This window comes from Anarrhichthys ocellatus, unplaced genomic scaffold (assembly GCF_004355925.1).
Source record: "Anarrhichthys ocellatus isolate YVR2014 unplaced genomic scaffold, GSC_Weel_1.0 scaffold235, whole genome shotgun sequence".
In the NCBI taxonomy this organism is placed as follows: domain Eukaryota; kingdom Metazoa; phylum Chordata; class Actinopteri; order Perciformes; family Anarhichadidae; genus Anarrhichthys; species Anarrhichthys ocellatus.
This window is the reverse complement of record NW_022280265.1, coordinates 99,875-120,969: the sequence shown is the minus strand read 5'-3', so window position 1 is coordinate 120,969 and position 21,095 is coordinate 99,875. Positions and strand designations below refer to the sequence as shown.

The 21,095-nt window shown below is 46.9% G+C and overlaps 1 protein-coding gene across 1 annotated transcript in view; it reads right to left on the bottom strand.

The window, feature by feature from the left end:
- Positions 1-20,820, bottom strand: part of LOC116401026 (disabled homolog 2-interacting protein-like) — a 22,351-nt gene extending 1,531 nt beyond the window's left edge. The window contains exons 1-18 of the mRNA XM_031879201.1: positions 20,617-20,820; positions 19,687-19,831; positions 19,243-19,415; positions 14,313-14,584; positions 14,006-14,214; positions 13,435-13,579; positions 12,784-12,928; positions 11,630-11,866; positions 10,977-11,166; positions 10,452-10,687; positions 9,568-9,659; positions 9,096-9,488; positions 8,992-9,063; positions 8,030-8,301; positions 7,846-7,959; positions 5,580-5,702; positions 5,318-5,397; positions 5,161-5,248 (exon numbers count right to left, since the gene is read on the bottom strand). Coding sequence (XP_031735061.1) covers positions 5,161-5,248; positions 5,318-5,397; positions 5,580-5,702; positions 7,846-7,959; positions 8,030-8,301; positions 8,992-9,063; positions 9,096-9,488; positions 9,568-9,659; positions 10,452-10,687; positions 10,977-11,166; positions 11,630-11,866; positions 12,784-12,928; positions 13,435-13,579; positions 14,006-14,214; positions 14,313-14,584; positions 19,243-19,415; positions 19,687-19,824 — 2,979 coding nt within the window. The 5' untranslated portion in view covers positions 19,825-19,831; positions 20,617-20,820. The remainder of the gene's footprint in view (positions 1-5,160; positions 5,249-5,317; positions 5,398-5,579; positions 5,703-7,845; positions 7,960-8,029; positions 8,302-8,991; positions 9,064-9,095; positions 9,489-9,567; positions 9,660-10,451; positions 10,688-10,976; positions 11,167-11,629; positions 11,867-12,783; positions 12,929-13,434; positions 13,580-14,005; positions 14,215-14,312; positions 14,585-19,242; positions 19,416-19,686; positions 19,832-20,616) is intronic.
- Positions 20,821-21,095: the final 275 nt, after the last annotated feature.

The following is a 21,095-nucleotide window of genomic DNA, read 5'->3' as shown; positions in this document are numbered from 1 at the left end:
GGAGGGAGGGAGAGAGAGAGTCAGACAGACAGGAGGGAGGGAGGGAGGAAGGATTGAGGGTACATCCCAAGTCTCTTAATTGTCATTTCCTCGCTCCTTGATCCTCGATTGAACCGGAAGTTGTTCTGCGCCGCCATATTGACGGCCATCCCAAAGCTCTTATTTAGCTCTGAGGAGCAAGGATGGAGGAGGGATCTCTGAGGAGCCATGAGCGAGGACCCACGAGAACAGACTTCCAGGAAGTGTTAACAGTTGACACGCCCCCTCATTGTTCATCAGTCATGTGATTGGACGCTGCAGCCGATCAGACTGATGAGATTGTGTTCAACATGTAAACAGTGAAGACGGATCACAGATTAAACTCAAGTTTATATTTGATTCGTTTTCTGATTCAACATCTGTGATCAGCTGATCCTCCGTCATCAGAAACAGACGTCGCTTCACCTGACACAACTGAGGAAAGGACGTCTCATGTCTCTTAAAACATATTTCCTCGTTCCTCTCTCCTCGCTTGGTTTCCTCCATGCATCCCTGGTGGGAGGGACTAAGGGTACATCCCAAGTCTCTTAATGTCATCCCCGTTTCCCTCACTTGGGTCCTTTCCTTGCGTCATAGTCCCTCCCACCAGGGATGCATGGAGGAAACCATGCAAGGAGAGAGGAACGAGGAAATATGTTTTAAGAGACATGAGACGTCCTTTCCTCAGTTGCGTCACGTGAAGCGACGTCTGTTTCTGATGACGGAGGATCAGCTGATCACAGCTGGATCAGCTGCCAGTCGGCTTTAGCAGCTGGAGAGACTTTAGATAAGTTTGCGTCTGTTCACGTGATCACTGTACTTAATAACAGTAACTAATAATACTAATAACTCATAAAGACACACAGTAATCACCACTGTAGAGGTGTTTCTCTCTCTAGTCTGTTAACAAACTGTGTCCTGTGTTCTGTTTATAAGCACAGGATCCATTTCTACCGGCAGAATGCGATCGTCTTATTTATCAATTATTTGCGTCTGTACGTTTAGAAACTGTGACGTCATTATTAAATAACCCAGAATATGATTATTGTTTCTCTTCTCTTAAATGATAAAACTCATCAAACCCGACAATCAGGAATGAACAGCCTCACGTGACTGAATGAAATGATGATGAATGATGTAAAAAAGTGTTCTCTCTCATATATATATATATATATATATATATAGATATATATATAGATCTATATAAGTGTTTAGTCTCTCCAGCTCTCTCTGACTTTAATTGTCTTCATAATAAAGTTATTGAGGGAAACATCAGATCATGAAAACACAAATCCATCCATCCATCCATTTTCCACCGCTTATCCGGGGTCGGGTCGCGGTGGCAGCAGGTCAAGCAGGCCGACTCAGACCTCCCTCTCACCGGCAACATGTTCCAGCTCATTCTGGGGGATCCCGAGGCGTTCCCAGGCCAGCTGGGAGATGTAATCTCTCCAGCGTGTTCTGGGTCTTCCCCGGGTTCTCTTCCCAGTTGGACGTGCCTGGAAAACCTCCAGTGGGAGGCGTCCAGGAGGCATCCTAATTAGATGCCCGAACCACCTCAGCTGACTCCTTTCGACGCGAAGGAGTAGCGGCTCTACTCCAAGCTCCCTCCTGATGACCGAGCTCCTTACCCTATCTCTAAGGCTGAGCCCGGCCACCCTACGGAGGAAACTCATTTCGGCCGCTTGTAGCCGCGACCTTGTCCGGTGCAGCGCCTGCTTTACTGCTGCAGCTGCACTGATCCGCTCCATCTTACCCTCACTCGTGAACAAGAGGGTTAACCCTAACCCAACACCCACCGGGAACGTGTCTGACTTATTGCCGAGAATGCGGACACAGCTCCTACTGCAGTCGTACAGAGACCGGATCGCCCGTTGTAACGGGTCTGGCACCCCATACTCCCGCAGCACCCCCCACAAGACCCCCGAGGGACCCGGTCGAAAGCCTTCTCCAAGTCCACAAAGCACATGTAGACTGGTTGGGCAAACTCCCAGAACCCCTCCAGTAGTCTTGCGAGGGTAAAGAGCTGGTCCACTGTTCCACGGCCGGGACGGAATCCGCACTGCTCCTCTTGAATCTGAGGTTCGACAAGCGGTCGGAGCCTCCTTTCCAGCACACTGGCATAAGCCTTCCCCGGGAGGCTGAGTAGTGTGATACCCCGGTAATTCGAGCACACTCTCCGGTCCCCCTTTTTGAAGATGGGAACCACCACCCCGGTCTGCCATTCCATGGGCACTGATCCCGACCCCCATGCGACATTGAAGAGGCGTGTCAGCCAGGACAGCCCAACTATGTCCAGCGCCTTCAGCATCTCAGGGCGGATCTCATCCACCCCCGGCGCCTTGCCACCAAGGAGCTTTTTAACTACCTCAGCGACCTCTGCCAGGGATATGGGTGAGCCTCCCCCTAGGTCCTCAGGCGCTGCCTCCTCTGCAGAGGACATGTTGGTCGGGTTTAGGAGTTCCTCAAAGTGCTCTTTCCACCGCCCGACGATGTCCTCCGTCCGGGTTAGCAGTTCCCCCCCCTGCTGAGAACAGCCTGGGGTAAGCCCTGCTTTCCCTTCCTGAGCCGTCGGATGGTTTGCCAGAACCTCCTTGAGGCCAACCGAAAGTCCTTCTCCATGGCCTCCCCGAACTCCTCCCATGCCCGAGTTTTAGCATTCGCGACCACCGCAGCTGCAGCCCTTCTGGCCTGCCGGTACCTGTCAGCTGCTTCAGGAGACCCCTGGGCCAACCAGGCCTTGAAGGTCTCCTTCTTCAGCTTGACGGCTTCCCTCACCTCCGGTGTCCACCACCGGGTTCTCGGGTTGCCGCCACGACAGGCACCGATGACCTTCCGGCCACAGCTCCTAGCGGCCGCGTCCACAATAGAGGCTTTGAACATGGTCCACTCGGATTCCGTGTCCCCAACCTCCCTCGGGATGTGTGAGAAGTTCTTCCTGAGGTGGGAGTTAAAGACCTCCCGGACAGGGTCCTCCGCCAGACATTCCCAGTTCACCCTCACTACACGTTTGGGTTTGCCGGGTCTTTCCAACCGGTTCCCCTGCCATCTGATCCAACTCACGACCAGGTGGTGATCAGTTGACAGCTCTGCTCCTCTCTTCACCCGAGTGTCCAAGACATACGGCCGCAAATCAAATGATACGATTACAAAGTCGATCATTGATCTCCGGCCTAAGGTGTTCTGGTACCAGGTACACTTATGAGCCACCTTATGTTCGAACATAGTGTTCGTTATGGCCAAACCGTGGCAAGCACAGAAGTCCAATAACGAAACACCATTCGGGTTCAGATCGGGCAAGCCGTTCCTCCCAATCACCCCCCGCCAGGTTTCTCCGTCATCGCCCACGTGAGCGTTGAAGTCCCCCAGGAGAACTATGGAGTCGGTAGGCGGCGCCCTTTCCAGGACCCCTCCCACCGACTCCAAGAAGGCCGGATAGTCTAAACTGCTGTTTGGTGCATAAGCAGAAACCACAGTCAGAGCCTTGCTCCCCGCAACTCGTAGGCGCATGGAGGCGACCCTCTCGCTCTCCGGGGAGAACTCCAACACAGCGGCGCTCAGCCGGGGGCTCGTGAGTATCCCCACTCCCGCCCGGCGCCTCTCACCCTGGGCAACTCCGGAAAAGGACAAAGTCCAACCCCTCTCCAGGAGCTTGGTTCCAGAGCCAACGCTGTGTGTGGAGGTGAGTCCAACTATTTCTAGCTGGTATCGCTCCACCTCCTGCACCAGCTCCGGCTCTTTCCCCGCTAGCGAGGTGACGTTCCACGTCCCTAGAGCTAGTCTATGCCGCCGGCGATCGGCATGCCCCGGCCTCCCACCCGACCCGCCGCCCGGTCTGCATAGCACCCGACCCCGATGCTTGTCCCTGCGGGTGGTGGGTCCACAGGGTGGCTGCTCCATGGTGTTTATTCGGGCTGAGCCCGACCGGGCCCCATGGGCAAAGGCCCGGCCACCAGACGCTCGCCTACGAGTTCCCCTCCTGGGTCTGGCTCCGGGAGGGTGCCCCGGTTTCCCTGGTCCGGGCGAGGTGGCTGTAGTCCATGGGCTAACTATCATAGGGGTTGTTTTGAACCGCTCTTAGTCTGGGCTCTCCCCTGAAACCTGTTTGCCTTGGGAGACCCTACCAGGGGCTAATGCCCCGGACAACATAGCTCCCAGGATCACTGAGCCACTCAAACTCCTCCACCACGATAAGGTGGCGATTCACGGAGGAGGAAAACACAAATCTTTCTAACAAATGTAGAAAGTTGTTTGTGGTCGTTTTGTTGTTCAGACTACAATGAACATTTATTTAAACCAGATGGTGAATCAGAAACCTGATCAAATATAAACTAGAGTTTATTCTGATCCGTCTTCACTCTGGTGTTAAACTCAGTCAGTCAGTCCGATCGGCTGCAGCGTCCAATCACATGACTGATGAACAATGAGGGGGCGTGTCGGCCGTTAAAAGACTTCCTGGAAGTCTGTTCTTGTGTGTCCTCAGAGCTAAATTAGAGCTTTGGGACGGCCTTCAATATGGAGGAGCAGAACAACTTCCGGTTCAATCGAGGATCGAAGAAATGACAATTAAGAGACTTGGGATGTACCCTCAGACAGGAAGGAGACAGCTGATCACAATAAAAGAGCTACAAGGAGCTGCCTCAGACAGACAGGTAGACACACAGACAGACACACAGACAGACACACAGACAGACACACACAGACAGACACACAGACAGACACACAGACAGACACACAGACAGGTAGACAGACAGACACACAGACAGACACACACACAGACAGACAGACAGGTAGACAGACACACACACAGACAGACACACACAGACAGACAGACAGACAGGTAGACAGACACACACACACACAGACAGACAGACAGGTCGACACACAGACAGAGACAGACAGACAGACAGACAGACACACAGACAGACAGACAGACAGACAGACAGACACACAGACAGACAGACAGACAGACAGACAGACAGACACACAGACACACACACAGACAGACAGACACACAGACACACACACAGACAGACAGACACACACACAGACACACAGACAGACAGACAGACAGACAGACAGACAGGTAGACACACACACAGACAGACACACACACAGACACACAGACAGACAGGCAGGTACCTGTGCCTCTATGATCTTCTGCTTGGAGTCCACCACAGCCTGCATGTCAGAGTGATCCTTCTTCAGCTCCTCCTCTACGGCCATCAACCTGCAAAGGTCACAGGTCAGACAGGTGAGAGAGAGACAGCTGTACAGACAGACAGACAGACAGACAGACCTGCTGATGATGCTGTTCATCTGGAGATCTTTATCGTCCTGCAGCCGCCTTAGTCTGCTCTCTGTGTCCTCCAACCTCACCTGAGACACACACACACACACACACACACACACACACACACACACACACACAGCATGAACACAGTGTCATCAGCTGAGCTTTTCTACAGGTGAGTGAAGCTGTTCATGGTGTTGGTGTGTGTGTGTGTGTGTGTGTGTGTGTGTGTGTGTGTCTCAGGTGGATCAGGGATCGGGTAACTCACCTGGTACTCCTGCAGCATGCGTTGGTTCTGCTGATCCTGGACCAGCAGTCGAGCTTCACACTCGTCCTGACGCATTGCTGCAACTCTCAACTTCTCCTGCAGCAACGTGATCTCCTGCTGGTACTAAACACACAGAGAGAGAGTCAGAACCAGTAAGACCAGTAGGACCAGGAGAACCAGGAGAACTAGGAGAACCAGTAGAACCAGGAGAACCAGTAGGACCAGGAGAACTAGTAGGACCAGTAGAACCAGTAGGATCAGGAGAACCAGGAGAACTAGGAGAACCAGTAGAACCAGTAGGACCAGTAGAACCAGTAGGATCAGGAGAACCAGGAGAACTAGGAGAACTAGTAGAACCAGTAGGACCAGTAGAACCAGTAGGATCAGGAGAACCAGGAGATTTGCCTGCAGAAAAAGAGACGGACACTTCTCTTTCCAACCAAGTCGACAGTGCCGGCCAAAGGACGACAATTCCGAAGAGCCCCCTCTCTGCCGAGACAGAGACAGAGTCAGCGCTAGCAGCCAGCGCAGCCGAGTGGATTCACCGCTCGAAGGACCGTCGGCTACTAAAAGCACCATTAAAAAGTCATCTCATCGTAAGGCTTACTCAGGGTGTCTGGGCTTAGTTAGGTCATTGTGTATATTATCTTGTGTGTTGCTTAAGTTACTGTGTCATTTTATAAGTTGGTGTGGATGCTCAATAATCGCCGAGATTAACGACTGAGATCGTTAATGTTGTGTAGAAGTTCCTGTGTATTTCATGCTGCTGCAAACGTGTTGAGATGATTCACCGCTGGTGGGGCTGGAAGTTGTCTCATCGGTTCAAAGGTCAGAACCGCGACTGGGCGAGTCAGAGATCTTCAGCGACATTTCTGTAGATGAGAGAACAATCTCCATATTTCACCGCGGTGGTGAGGATCTGCTTGTTTTGGAGGATTTCTTTGTTTGCTTTCTCTCTTCTTTTACTAACCCACACACACATATAGCGTTAGCTACATGTAGCTCTGGGTTGAGCTAACTACCTCAGACACGTGTAGATAACACAATCTCTATTGTCTCGCCCCATTTTGGAGTCTCGTGCTATTTTGTGGTCCCGTGTGAAACTACACCTCCATTTAGGCAGATAGTTCTATCTATCTCCAACGTGTAGTCCCACGTGACGTAGCCACGTTTTAGATTACATCATACGTTGCCCGAGCTGTTTATAGCTTCTCCCCCACACTCGCATATACACACGCACACGCACACACACACGCATACCCACGCATACCCACACACACACACCCACACACACACACACACACGCACACGCACACAGTCCTACCACAGATTGTTTGTTGATTTAAAGATAGCGTGCTCATAATTGTATAGTATTTGTTGTTAGTTTTAGATATTATTTGAATAGATCATTATTATCAGAACTTAATAAACTCTGTTAAACTTTAAAGAGCAGCTGTCTGCATGTGTAACGTGATTATAGCTGATATCAAAACTTCACTGTTCACTCTGAATGTGGAATACTACTTTGACTGTTGACATTGTGAGTGAATATTAATTATGAGACTTATGCCCCTGATGTTCTCAGGGTGGAGCCCCGTTATTATTAATAATTGTTAATAATCTTACTGACATTAATAATTCTATTGATGTCAATAATTTAGTTTTTCATGTTTTATGATAACTCAAACACGCTCCTTTAAGTTCCCAACACCCAGCAAGACCAGTAAGACCAGTATAACTAGTAGAACCAGTAGGACCAGTAGAACCAGCAGAAATAGTTGAACCAGTAGAACCAGTAGGACCAGTAAGGCCAGTAGAACCAGTATAACTAGTAGGACCTGTAGAACCAGTAGAACCAGTAAGGCCAGTAGGACCTGTAGAACCAGTAGAACCAGTATGACCAGTTGAACCAGTAGGACCTGTAGAACCAGTGAGACCAGTAAGGCCATTAGAACTAGTAGGACCTGTAGAACCAGTAAGGCCAGTAGACCCAGTAGGACCTGTAAAACCAGTATAACTAGTAGGACCTGTAGAACCAGTATAACCAGTATGACCAGTTGAACTAGTAGAACCAGTAGGACCTGTAGAACCAGTGAGACCAGTACGACCAGTTGAACTAGTAGAACCAGTAGGACCTGTAGAACCAGTGAGACCAGTAGGACCAGTACGACCAGTTGATCTAGTAGAACCAGTAGGACCTGTAGAACCAGTGAGACCAGTACGACCAGTTGAACTAGTAGAACCAGTAGGACCTGTAGTCTCTTACCTTCTCTATGAGGGCGTCGTCATGGCGGTCGTCCTCCGTCTCTCCGTAGGACGATGCAGAGTTCATGTTGAGCAGCCAGGCGGCCGTCCGGTCCAACGCACAGGGAGACTGAGCCTACACACACACACACACACTGTTACTACATGTCAAAGGTCAGAACGGGTCACCATGATTAAGGCGTTACCTTAGCGGCGGGTCTTTGTTTCTCGGGACTGTCTCCTTTAGACGACGACGACGTCTGTCTGAGGCGCGACTGGCTGCTGCTTGGCCAATCGGGACTCGATGACATCATGCTGCCGGAGGCGGGGCGAGTAGGGTAGGCGGGGCCTCCGCTGCCGCTAAGCATGCTGGGAGGAGTGCGACCTCGCGGAGGTCCAGGAGGAGCGGAGGAGGGAGGAGGAGGCTGGTCGATGCGTCTCTGAGGACCTGAGGTCTGACGAGAGGGGGCGGAGCTACCTGAGGGGGAGGAGCAACAACAGTGACATCATCAGGAAAGCTGAACATGTATATATCATTATATATATATATATATATATATACACAGTATATATATACATATATACAGTGTATACATATATATATATATATATATGTATATATATATATATACATATATATGTATATGTGTATACATATATATATATATGTGTATATACAGTATATATATATATATACAGTATATATGTATGTATATATATATATATATATATATATATATATATATATAAACTGTATATATGTATATATATACTGTATATATGTATATATATACATATATACATCTCTGGATGTTCAAACGTGGACGAAGCTGAGTGATTTGAGAACCAGCCAGCTGGAGAAACAGGAGGAACTGAACAACAGAGATGAGGTCACATGATGAGGTCACATGATTCTACAAAGTCATATGATGAGGTCACATGATAAGGTCACATGATTCTACGAGGTCACATAATGAGGTCACATGATGAGGTCATATGATAAGGTCACATGATTCTACGAAGTCACATGATAAGGTCGCATGATTCTACGAGGTCACATGATGAGGTCACATGATTCTACGAAGTCCCATGATGAGGTCACATGATCAGGTCACATGATGAGGTCACATGATCAGGTGATCTCAGTGGATCCTGGTGGTGGTCTTACCTGTGAGGGTCTCAGACAGAGCTCGTCTTGAGTAATCCTCTCCACTGCTGCTGCTGGACATGGCCGACATGGCTGACATGGCTGACATGGCCGACATGGCCGACATCCCCCCCCCCCCCCCCCCCCCCCCCCCCCCCCCAGCCCCACAGACATCTGGGTAAGAAACACTGGTTTGGTTGCCATGACGTTTTCTGTCCCCTGCGAACCCCCTGAGCCGTCCGAGGGCATGGCGTCCGTCGGTTGTCGCGGCGACGTGGCGGTCATGTGATACACGGGATTCTGGAAGGAGAGGGGGAGGAGCCCCGTCCTGCGCTGCCATTGACCGTCGTCAAGGCCGTCGCTAGGGGAGGAGTCCTGCAGGTCGACCAGAGACAGGCTGCGGCTCTCATTGGTCAGATCGGGCCCCTCCCTCCGGCCCCCATTGGTCATTTCAAAACCCGCTTCATTCTCATTGGGCTCAGAGTACGAAGAACTCGCCGCCGGAGAGCCCTGCACACCTACAGAAAGTGACATCAGAGGTCAGACTGAGGTCAACGGTCACACACTGAGGTCAGCTATAATAAGGTTAAAGGTCACCTGATGCCGGCTGCAGACTGGATCCTTTAGTGACGAAGAACAAGTCTTTGTTCTCTGGAGTCGGAGACGGAAGTCTGGTGAAGTCCACCAAACTACACACACATTATTGCAGTTATTACAGTGTGTTACTACAGTGTGTTATTACAGTGTGTTACTACAGTGTTATTACAGTGTGTTACATTACATTATATTACAGCCATTTAGCAGACGCTTTTATCCAAAGAGACTTACAATAAGTGTATTCAACATATTCAAGAGAACTACTAGTCACCAGAAGTCATAAGTGCATCTCCTTTAAACAAGCATCTAAGAGCATAAACCAGAGCAGAAGTACAGAAACAAACTAGTATGAATACAGTAAGTGCAATAAACTAATATGATTACAATAAGTGCTCAGTGGAAGGCTCAGGGTAGTACTTACTATAGTGTGTTACTACAGTGTGTTATTACACTGGTGTTATTACAGTCTGTTACTACAGTCTGTTTTTACAGTGTGTTATTACAGTGTGTTACTACAGTGTTACTACAGTGTGTTACTACAGTGTTATTACAGTGTGTTGTTACAGTGTGTTATCACAGTGTGTTATTACAGTGTGTTACTAGTGTCTTACTACAGTGTTAGAACAGTGTGTTATTACAGTGTTTTATCACAGTGTTATTACAGTGTATTATTACTACAATGTGTTATTACAGTGTTATTACAGTGTTACTATAGTGTGTTATCACAGTGTGTTACTACAGTGTCTTATTACAGTGTCTTATTACATTATTATTGTGTGATTGTGTGACTTTGGTGAATCGTGATGTTGTGCGTTGTCTATAGACGTCTGTATTTGATATGAACTGAGCTAAATGCTAATGCTAACAGGACACATGATACTAACCCTCCATCCAGTCCGACGTTGCCCTGCAGGCCAATAGAGGGATTACAAGCCGCAAGAGGAGGAGAGAGGGGCGGGGACAGGGGGGCCGGGGACAGAGGGGGCGGGGACACCACACGCTGAGGCTCTGGAGACGACACTGACACGCCCCCGGGATTAACCACGCCCCCGGGGTTAGCCAGAGCCGCTGACACTTCTCTGATTATCCGAGGTAGAGGACCGAGCTTCGACAGGCTCAACTGGAGACAGACAGACAGGTACGGGAGAGACAGATGTCAGATTGTCACCACTCTCTGGTCTGCCGGCTAAATATAAAGCTATAGCCAGCAGGAGGTTAGTTTATCTTAGCATAAAGTCTGGAAACCGCTAGCCTGACTCTGTCTGAAGGGAAAAACATCCACCTGTCAGCTCCTCTAAAGCTCACTGATTCACATGTTGTATCTGTTTGGTTTCATCTGAACAGAAAGGGAAATATGAAAAGAACTGGTAAGGTAAAGAAGTCCTGGGTCACCTGATCAGGTGTGTTACCTGATCCAGCTCGGTCAGCAGGGTGTGCAAGCTGGACAGCTCTCGGCCGAGGTCGATGTATCCATCGAAGCCGGCGGTGTGGTTCAGTCCGTCAGGGTTTGAGATCTCCTGCAGGAAACGCTGCATGCTGCTCCACTGACGCTCCACAAAGTCATTCATAAACAGCATGTACTCCTCTTTAGTCCCGAACCTGCAGCCACAGGTAAGCAGTAACACGTACAGGTAACATGTACAGGTAACATGTACAGGTAACACGTACAGGTACACATACAGGTAACACGTACAGCTAAACGTACAGGTAACATGTACAAGTAACATGTACAGGTACACATACAGCTAACACGTACATGTACACATACAGCTAACACGTACATGTACACATACAGCTAACACGTACAGGTAATATGTACAGGTACACATACAAGTAACATGTACAGGTAACATGTCAGGTACACATACAAGTAACATGTACAGGTAACATATACAGGTACACATCCCTTTAACAGTTAAAAGTACACATGCAGGTAACAATTACAGGTAAACAAACAATACAGGTATTCACCAACAGGTCAAAGTATTTCACAAAAATCCCAATAAAAGTTCCTTCACAGTAAAAGCACCCAAGCCTCATCAAAATAAAAGCCCAGACTTACTTGCTGAAGTTGGCGAGGTTCTGGATGACTTTGGCGATGAGGGTCAGAGTTCTAGCAGAGCGTTCGTCGGGGAATTCCTGCATCAGGTCAAACAGTGACGGCGACATCACCGCCGGACACAGGAAGCGAAGGAACAACGAGGCGCTGATGAGACGCTCGCTGATGTCTGGTCGACCTCGGTTACTGCACTCCTGTCGCCATGACGCAAAAACCTCCTTCAGCTCCCGGGGGAAGACCCTGAGGTAGTTAAAGGAGTAGTTAAATGGATAGTTAAAGAAGTAGTTAAAGGGGTAGTTAAAGGAGTAGTTAAAGGAGTAGTTAAATGGATAGTTAAAGGAGTAGTTAAAGGAGTAGTTAAATGAGTAGTTAAATTAAAGGTGTAGTTAAATGAGTAGTTAAAGGAGTAGTTAAAGCAGTAGTTAAAAGAGTAGTTAAAGGGGTAGTAAAAGGAGTAGTTAAAGGAGTAGTTAAAGGGGAAGTTAAAGGAGTAGTTAAATGGGTGGTTAAAGGAGTAGTTAAAATGGTAGTTAAAGGAGTAGTTAAAGAAGTAGTTAAAGGGGTAGTTAAAGGAGTAGTTAAAATGGTAGTTAAAGGGGTAGTTAAAGGAGTAGTTAAAATGGTAGTAAAAGGAGTAGTTAAACGGGAAGTTAAAAAGGTAGTTAAAGGAGTAGTTAAAGGAGTAGTTAAAGGAGTAGTTAAAATGGTAGTAAAAGGAGTAGTTAAAGGATAGTTAAAGGAGTAATTAAAGGGGTAGATAAAAGCAGTAGTTCAAATGGTAGTTAAAGGATAGTTAAAGGAGTAGTTAAAAGAGTAGTTAAAGGGGTAGTTAAAATGGTAGTTAAAGGGGTAGTTAAAGGGGTAGTTAAAGGGGTAGTTAAATGGGTAGTTAAAGGGGTAGTTAAAGGAGAGTTAAAGGGGTAGTTAAATGAGTAGTTAAAGGGGTAGTTAAAGGGTACATCATATCATACAAAGTGTGTGTTTTCACTGTGTGTAAAGGGTTTGTACAGGGTGAATACAGTGTAAGTCCAGTGTGTGTACAGTATGTTCATTGTGTAGAGAGTACTGTACAGTGTGTGTACAGTGTGAGTACAGTGTGTGTAAGGTAGTGTGTGTACAGTGTATGTACAGTATGTACTCTGTATATATCTGTGTACCTGTATGAGTCAAGGATCTTGCAGAAGGCGAGTTCACAGCACATCCTCAGGTTAGCCTGATGCTCTGCGAGGTCAGAGGTCGCACAGCGAGATGGCTCGACTTCACAGTTCTCATCTGACTCATATAAAGCTTTAATGAACTCACCTGAACACAGAAAACACAAACAAATATGTATATGGTTAGGGTTAAAGCAAGACATGACATCTAACACACTTCTGTCCAGAGGATCTCTCTGAGGTTTTTTGTTGTTTTTGGAGTTTTTCCTGGACCGATCAAATGCCAACCTATCACAATAATAAACATCTCTGTCACAATAATAAACCTCTATATCACAATAATAAACCTCTCCATCACAATAATAAACCTCTCCAACAATAATAAACCTCTCTATAACAATAATAAACCTCTCTATAACAATAATAAACCTCTATATCACAATAATAAACCTCTCTATAACAATAATAACCCTCTCTATCACAATAATAAACCTCTCTATCACAATAATAAACCTCTCTATCACAATAATAAACCTCTCTATAACAATAATAAACCTCTCTATCACAATAATAAACCTCTCTATCACAATAAACTGGGGTGTTGGGTCACGTTTTGTATTTTGTGTAATTTATCTTGTTTAGTGTTGTGTTTACCGAGGGCGTCCTGCAGATACTTCTGTCCAATCAGCTTCAGGTATTCTTCGATGCTCTTTGTTGCCAGCGTGTTCTCTCTGAAGATCAGCTGGTCATTGTCACGGCAACGGTCCACCTCCGACATCATCAGGTCTGTCAAAAAGTCCTGCAGAAAGGTCGTCCTCATTCAGTCCAACAAAACTTTATTTAAACATCCTGAATGTGCAGCAGTCATGTGATCCTGTATGTGGTCTGGTCATGTGATGGACTCTTTTTCATTTCATTGACTACCACTAACATTTAGAGGAAGTTTACGTTGGACTTTTATAAAGAGAGTTAAACTCTCCCACTCTACTGCCTCTCAGTTGTTCTTTTACAATAAGACAATGGAACAACATTTTTAAAAAACTCTAAATTCACGAGTTCCAGGTTTTCAACACACATGAGAACACTGAGAGATGAGTTCACCTGGAAATACATGGGATAATTTACAGTAATGGTTTTATTTTGAAGGAGTTCAGGTGTAGTGAGGGTGTGATGATGGGCGGGGTCGTGCATAGTGGGCGGGGTCATGCTCCGTGGGTGGGGCTACCTTGGCCTTCCCCGTGCTGTGCAGGATGTGGACGAGTGCAGAAGAGAGCTCCTCTTTAGCTCTCAGACTGATGGAGGCTTCCAGAGTGTTGCAGAGCAGCAGGTAGTTGGAGCTGATGTACTCTGCGAACTCTTTGTACTGTTCCATCGGCAGGATGACGATACTCTGATACCGAGCTTTGACTCGCACCGTCGGCACAGACGACTTAGCTGAAACAGGAAGCAACATGAAAAACTGACTAAAAGTTCTTGTTTGGAGTCAAACTTTCTTCAGTGAACGCAGTGAACCTCTATGAAGATCTACCTACCTCGGATGGTACTGGGCGTACTCAACGAGTACCACTTCTCCACCAGCTGTCTGCCGCTCACCATCGCAATGGGAATGTTGACCAACCCGACGTAGCTGCTCTTGTCCTTTTTCCTCTTCCTGTCGGTGTCTTTGTAGAGATGGAGAGTGATGGAGGCGACGGACGGCAGGCTGCTGAAGTCGAAACGTTCTCCCCAAAAGATGTTGTCAGTCTTCAGCTTACAGGACGTCCGAGCATAGAGACTGTCATCCAGACACAGCTCACAGAAGTACCTGTAGGACACAAATACTACTGTTAATACCACTGTCATCTAGACACACCCTCTAACTCTATATGTTAGAATGAAGTGGATCAGGCTCTAGATGAACTGGATCAGACTCTAGGTGAACTGGATCAGGCTCTAGATGAACTGGATCAGACTCTAGATGAACTGGATCAGGCTCTAGGTGAACTGGATCAGGCTCTAGATGAACTGGATCAGACTCTAGATGAACTGGATCAGGCTCTAGATCAGGGGTCACCAACCTTTTTGAAACTGAGAGCTACTTCAAGGGTACCGAGTAGTACGAAGAGCTACTTGTTTGATACAAACTTCCTGAATAAAAAAGTTGCACAGATCACCTTTTAATAATAATAATATATGTGAAGAGACTGTTTGATCACATGTCAGTTGATTATTCCTCACAATAATTATTAATAATGATTTCCACAACTATGATGGTATAGCTACACATATATATATTTAAACATGCAACTTTTATTTCTGTTAATCTGTTTCAACATTTGAAAGTCAGAGGTATCACATCTCTGATATTTTTGTATCATCACATGATCAAAGCCGGTTACTTTTGCACATATTGCCTGCTGGTGAATGATGCAGTGGTAATGTAGAAATTTTGCGAAGTCTGGGTCACCTTTGCATTGCGCAATGAAGCCTGCATGCCGGCCCGTCATCGCGGGAGCCCCGTCTGTTATCACCGACACCAGATTTTCTAACGGTACCTTTTTCTCCACGAAGAAACTAGTAAAAAGTCTCGTCTATAGCCGAGCGGGGGATCCAACCCTCCGAGGCGCGCGAGCGTCTTCGGGCGCCCGCGTTCAAACCTCTAGTCTGGGCCTTTTCGGTCGGATTGCGTTGCCTCGCCTCTACCCCCGCCACCCCTGAGTTGTTTCCCCGCGGCCTGTTCCGAGGATTTACGGACCTGACGACGGGGTGCGCTCGCGGCGCGCGTCTAGCACCAACGGGATGCGCCCGCCATTCAGAACCTGAAAACCTAGTGCGGTGCGGCGGCCTTGTCCTGGCTGTCCGCCGTGCGCCTCCGGGTACCCAACTGTCTTAACTCTCTGCAAGCGTTTTTGATTAAAAAAGAACAGCAACTACAATTTTAGACGGAGCTCCATAATGACTAGTGCTATTTTTAGAACATGTCTTGCGGGCGACTCACGTGGTCCCTGCGGGCGACAGGGTGCCCGCGGGCACCGTGTTGGCTACCTCTGCTCTAGATGAACTGGATCAGGCTCTAGATCAGTGGTTCTTAACCTTATTGGCTGTACTGAACCCTGCAAGCTTTATCAGTGCATTCACCGAACCCTTCGTAATTGGAAAAAATCAAATATGATTTCTTCAAAACATAGGTATATATTTTATTAGTGCACAAAATTAACCATGCATCAGTTGCACACAAAATCACTGTGTTCAAAGAACAAAACCAACAAAACATGAATTTCACACAAAAACATAGCTCAATGAATATTTACTGCAAATCAATGTGACTTTTGCTGTTGCCTTTCAGATACACGTTCAGAAATGCGCGGCTTCACCTTGGCAAGTGCCACTCTCATATCATTTTCGCAACAAAGTCTGTTCCTTTTCTTAGTTTTTATGTCTACCATCCTCGAAAAAGATTGCTCACAAAGATACGTTGTAACAAAAGGTGCGAGTATCTCAAGGGCTTTCTTAGCAATAAGAGGGTATGGTACGATTTGGTGACACCAAAATGTTGAGAGCGTTGTTGTTCTGAAGAGTTGCTGTTGAAGCTGGCTCTGCTGAAGTTCAATGATTTCTTCGAGGTATTCATCGTTGACGTCTGCTGTCGCAACACTAAACGTGAACGGCTGTCTCACCCGTGCTGGATATGACTCTGGTGGGGAAGTATCCGTCGAGAGACTTTGCGAGCTCATCTAAGTGCATGGCAATTGCTTGCTTCAGCTCCCCAGGTACAGAAATGTCTCCAATTCCAGACACGTCTTCGATCTTACTTACACAGTCGTCCAGCAGGGGAAAGTTTGCGAAGTTATCATTCTCTGTTCGTCGTTTCCATAAAGGTAGCTTTTTTTGAAACGCCTTCAGGTTTTCTTCCTCTTTGATGATGTTGACTCCACGGCCCTGCATCTGTCGATTGAGATGATTGAGAGCATCGAAAATATCGGCCATGTACGCCAAAATGAGAATGAACTCAGAATTTTCGAAGCAATCTGCGTGACAATGTTGGTACTGTGATGCTGTGAGGATCGGTTTGTCGATGGGTACAAAGCCGAGAACAGGCAGAGTAGCCTTTTCATCGAATCTGGCTCTCTTCACCTTGAATTCAGCGAGCGTTGTGTTCTTGTATTTCCCATCTCCATGCAGCTTTAGGAAGTGTTCCCTTAGTTTTGCCGGTGCTGGACTAGAATTGCTCAACTTGGCATTGCAAATCATGCATTGAGGACGCTGACTCCCATCACGTTCCTTTATACACGTGAATCCATATTGTACACATTCGTCCAACCACTTTCTTTTTTTGCTCGACATAGTTAGTATGAAGGGATTGAAAGTTTAAAAGAAAATCACAAATGACGTACAATCACAACAGCCACAAGTCGACTACTGAGCGCACCAAGTTCCTGATCAGGCAATGTGGCGTGATCAGCTGCAGCCAATGATGGCCAAGCGGAGCGTGACGTCACAAATAATACGAGCGGACTGAATTTATCTCACGCCGGGTTTACACCGGACGCTGAAGCGCCGCGCCAAGGAAAGCCAGGCGCCTCCTTTCCGCCCCCCTGTTACACAAATGTGCTGTTCACATCGGCTGCGATGCGCTGCACCGCGCCAAGGGCGCCTCGCGCCCTGCACCGATAGTTTCGGTGTCGAGTCTATTTTTTCCGCTCGCCGCGAGCGTATCGCGCCAGGAAACACACTGAAAAATTATTTAAACGATATAAATGACATATTTTATATTATATAAATTATCAAATATGCATCCCATACTTTGTATTCCCCTTCTGTTGTCCTGCAGTTTCAATCTCCCCGATATTTCCCCTCTCATTATTAACTTTCCCCATCTGCCCATCCACTACAAACAGACAGACAGAGAGAGAAAGAGAGGGTTGGGGGGGCTATGAAGACCATCATCATTTACCCCCGAACCCCTACATTGAACGGGTTACATACAACAACAAGCGGAGAAAGCAGAATCGCGGGCGCGCCAGGTGCGCAGTGCTTGAGAATGGCGCTGCGCGGCGCTTCAGCGTCCGGTGTAACCCCGGCGTAACACGGCGAAGAAAAATTGTGTGTTGCCAATTTTTTGACGGCCGACAGACTCTAGGTGAACTGGATCAGACTCTAGATGAACTGGATCAGACTCTAGGTGAACTGGATCAGACTCTAGGTGAACTGGATCAGACTGTAGATCATGGGTGTCAAACTTATTTTCACTCTGGGCCACATCAGCATCATGTTTCCCTCAAAGGGCCGGTTGTAACTGTAAGACTGTATAACTGTAACTACTCCTAACATATTGGTAAATAACTGTCTCTGCTTTTGATTATTGTTTATTCAAGTGTAAAAATATTGTACATGCAGTTATATAAATGTAAAATGATATTTAAGCACATTTCTGTTATTATAACATAAATCATTTTAATTTAGGGTTAAGAAACCCACATTACTCTATCAAAGATCAAACTATTAAAGAAAATAACAAAGACAAATATCAAACACAAGATATTACATTAACTTTGTTCAAAGCTATTTGTGTCACCTCTCTGCATCACTAATGTCCCTCCCTGCCGTCGTCCCGTGCATGGCAGCTACATCCGAGAGCTCCTCACTGAGATCAGGTCTTATAAACATGGATAGATGCTCTGAGTCTGTGTTGTCTGTGCTTTCATCAACAGCTAATGAAGAAGACGAGTACCTGCTCGTCTCTGAGCTAGCTGTGTTGTTAGATTGCTGCTAGTTCCTGAACTCGGTCTGCGATGGTGTTTCTTCACAAACTGACATTTGTAAAAGTCTGTACCTGGTCGGAGCTCACCTGCTCACAGACCTTTAGCATGCACTGGGCTGTAGCTTCTGTAAATATATTCTGCTGTGATTGCACTCTGCCTTTTAATTCTTGGACAATTTGATGTTTTTCTTGGAGGCTAAATTTAGCTCCGTGTTTGGTGTCAAAATGCCGACGTGAATTGTATTCTTCATCACCGACACGCATCATAACACAGAAGACAGACCCGTTTTTCTCCTTGAAGCACAGACATGTATTCTCTTTCCCATCTTTCATTACATCTTCTTCCCTCTGCATCAATTCTTCTCTTCGTGGACATTTTGGGATTATTTGTCGATCTTTTTCAACTCAATCACTTGATGGAAAACCTCTTTACGGGCTGTTCCCTCTCCTGTCCACCTGTTGTGATAGTTTTAATGTCGGTACACAGACAACATGCTATCTCATAATTTCAACTTTCTATCTCATAATTTCGACCATGGGGATACTTTTATTTTCAAGTCTAACTTTTAATTTTTTTTCCAAAATTCAAAAAACAAATCTTTTTTTTTTTTTTTTTTTTTTGCTGCTGGATTTTTTGCTGCTGCTTGAGTTTGACACGTGTGCTCTAGATGAACTGGATCAGGCTCTAGATGAACTGGGTCAGGCTCCTGGTCTAGGATCACCTTTTCTTTGCAGGCAGGTCTTTGGCTTCGATCACCCAGACCGTGAGGACATTCTCCAGCCTCCTGCTGTTGTCCTTGTTGGGATGCACGGCTCTTCTCAGGTTCTCCATCCATTTATCTCTCTCCGCCGCCGACCGACACGAGAAGCACTTCGTCCCCGTCGAGGTCGTTACCTAGGAGACACAGGGGTCAGAGGTCAAGGTCACCAATTTGCGGACACTCCGGGGGGGGGGTCCAGTGTGTGTCCAGTGTGTTGTGTGTGTGTGTCCAGTGTGGTTCGTGTGTGTCCAGTGTGTGTTGTGTGTGTGTGTTGTGTGTGTGTTGTGCGTGTGTCCAGTGTGGGTCGTGTGTGTCCAGTGTGTGTCCAGTGTGGTTTGTGTGTGTCCAGTGTGCGTCGTGTGTGTGTGTCCAGTCTGTGTCGTGTGTGTGTCCCGTGTGTGTCACCTCGAAGCAGTAGTCCTGTCCCAGGAGGGAGGAGTGAACTGGTTTGATGACCACTGATTGGTCCATCCTGAGCTCCAGTGATGACACGCAGCCGGCGCTTAGCAACGACTCCTGACTCCCACAGTGAAGCCGCCGCATCACACACCTGAAGAAGAAGAAGTCTGAACCACGTCCTCAAGAAGAGTCACTAGCTGCTGCTAGCATAGCATAGCATAGTACAGCTTACAGCTGGAGAGATGAAGAGCTCATTGTTCTTTTCTTCACTGAGAGAAACTGAAATATATTTTCATCTTCTCCCGACTGGCGTTAGAAAGAGTTTCATTGACAAATGGTTCGTCCAATCAGCTGCCAGTATTTTCTGAGCATCATGAGTCTGAGTGTTAAAGGGTTTGTCCCATTTTCACTTCATCAGGATTAAAAAACGGTATCGACATCTTTCACACCAAAATATGAACATATGACAATGCTGAACAGCTGTTACACACACACACACACACACACACAGGATGATCTACTGTTCCTCCGTTAGCTCGATAGCTTTTGTCATTATCTTAAAGAGCTGCTTAATGTTAGTAGCTTACAGCGCTAAGTCTTCTGGGATATCTGTGTGTGTGTGTGTATGTGTGTGTGGATGCTGCTGCTTCTCAACCCTGTTTAGCTAAACATGTTGGCTAACATCGAGTGTTTAGCCTAGCCACATGCTAACATACCAGGCTAACTGTGTGCAGACTGAAGCCAGTCTATCACACACACACACACACATACACACACACAGAAACGCAGCACGTATAGTCATGTAAATCAGGTGGAAGACGCCAACCCGCCAACACACACACACATGCACGCACACACACACACTCTGCAGCCCATTTATCTGTTCAGAGGACAAAGGATGTTTAATGCGTGCAGAGCGTCGGTGCAGATACTCACCAAGCATCCTATGTGAATGGTGAGGAGGAGGAGGAGAGGGGGGGTTATGGATGCATGTTCTTCAGCAGCAAACACAGCTGCAGGAGGAGGAGGGGAGAGGAAGAAAAATGGAGAACTTGCTGATCCTGATGCTGTTTGGTCGAATGGTCGAAGGCCTCTCTGTCTCTCTGTCTCTGTTAGTTTGCTGCTACTGATGCTACGCGGCTTCAGCTCTCTCTCTGTCACCAGTTGCCCCTCCCCTGCAGTGAGGCTGCCCTATTTCCTCTCCTCTTCTCCTCTTTCCTCTCCTCTATTATCATTAACATTATCAATATTATTATTATCACTATCATCGTTATTATTATTAATATCATTATTATTGTTATTATAATCATTATTATAATCATTATTATTATTATTAATAATATAATTATTGTCATTATTGTCAGTAGATGGGGTCATGGTGGATGGGGTCATAGTAGATGGGGTCATGGTGGATG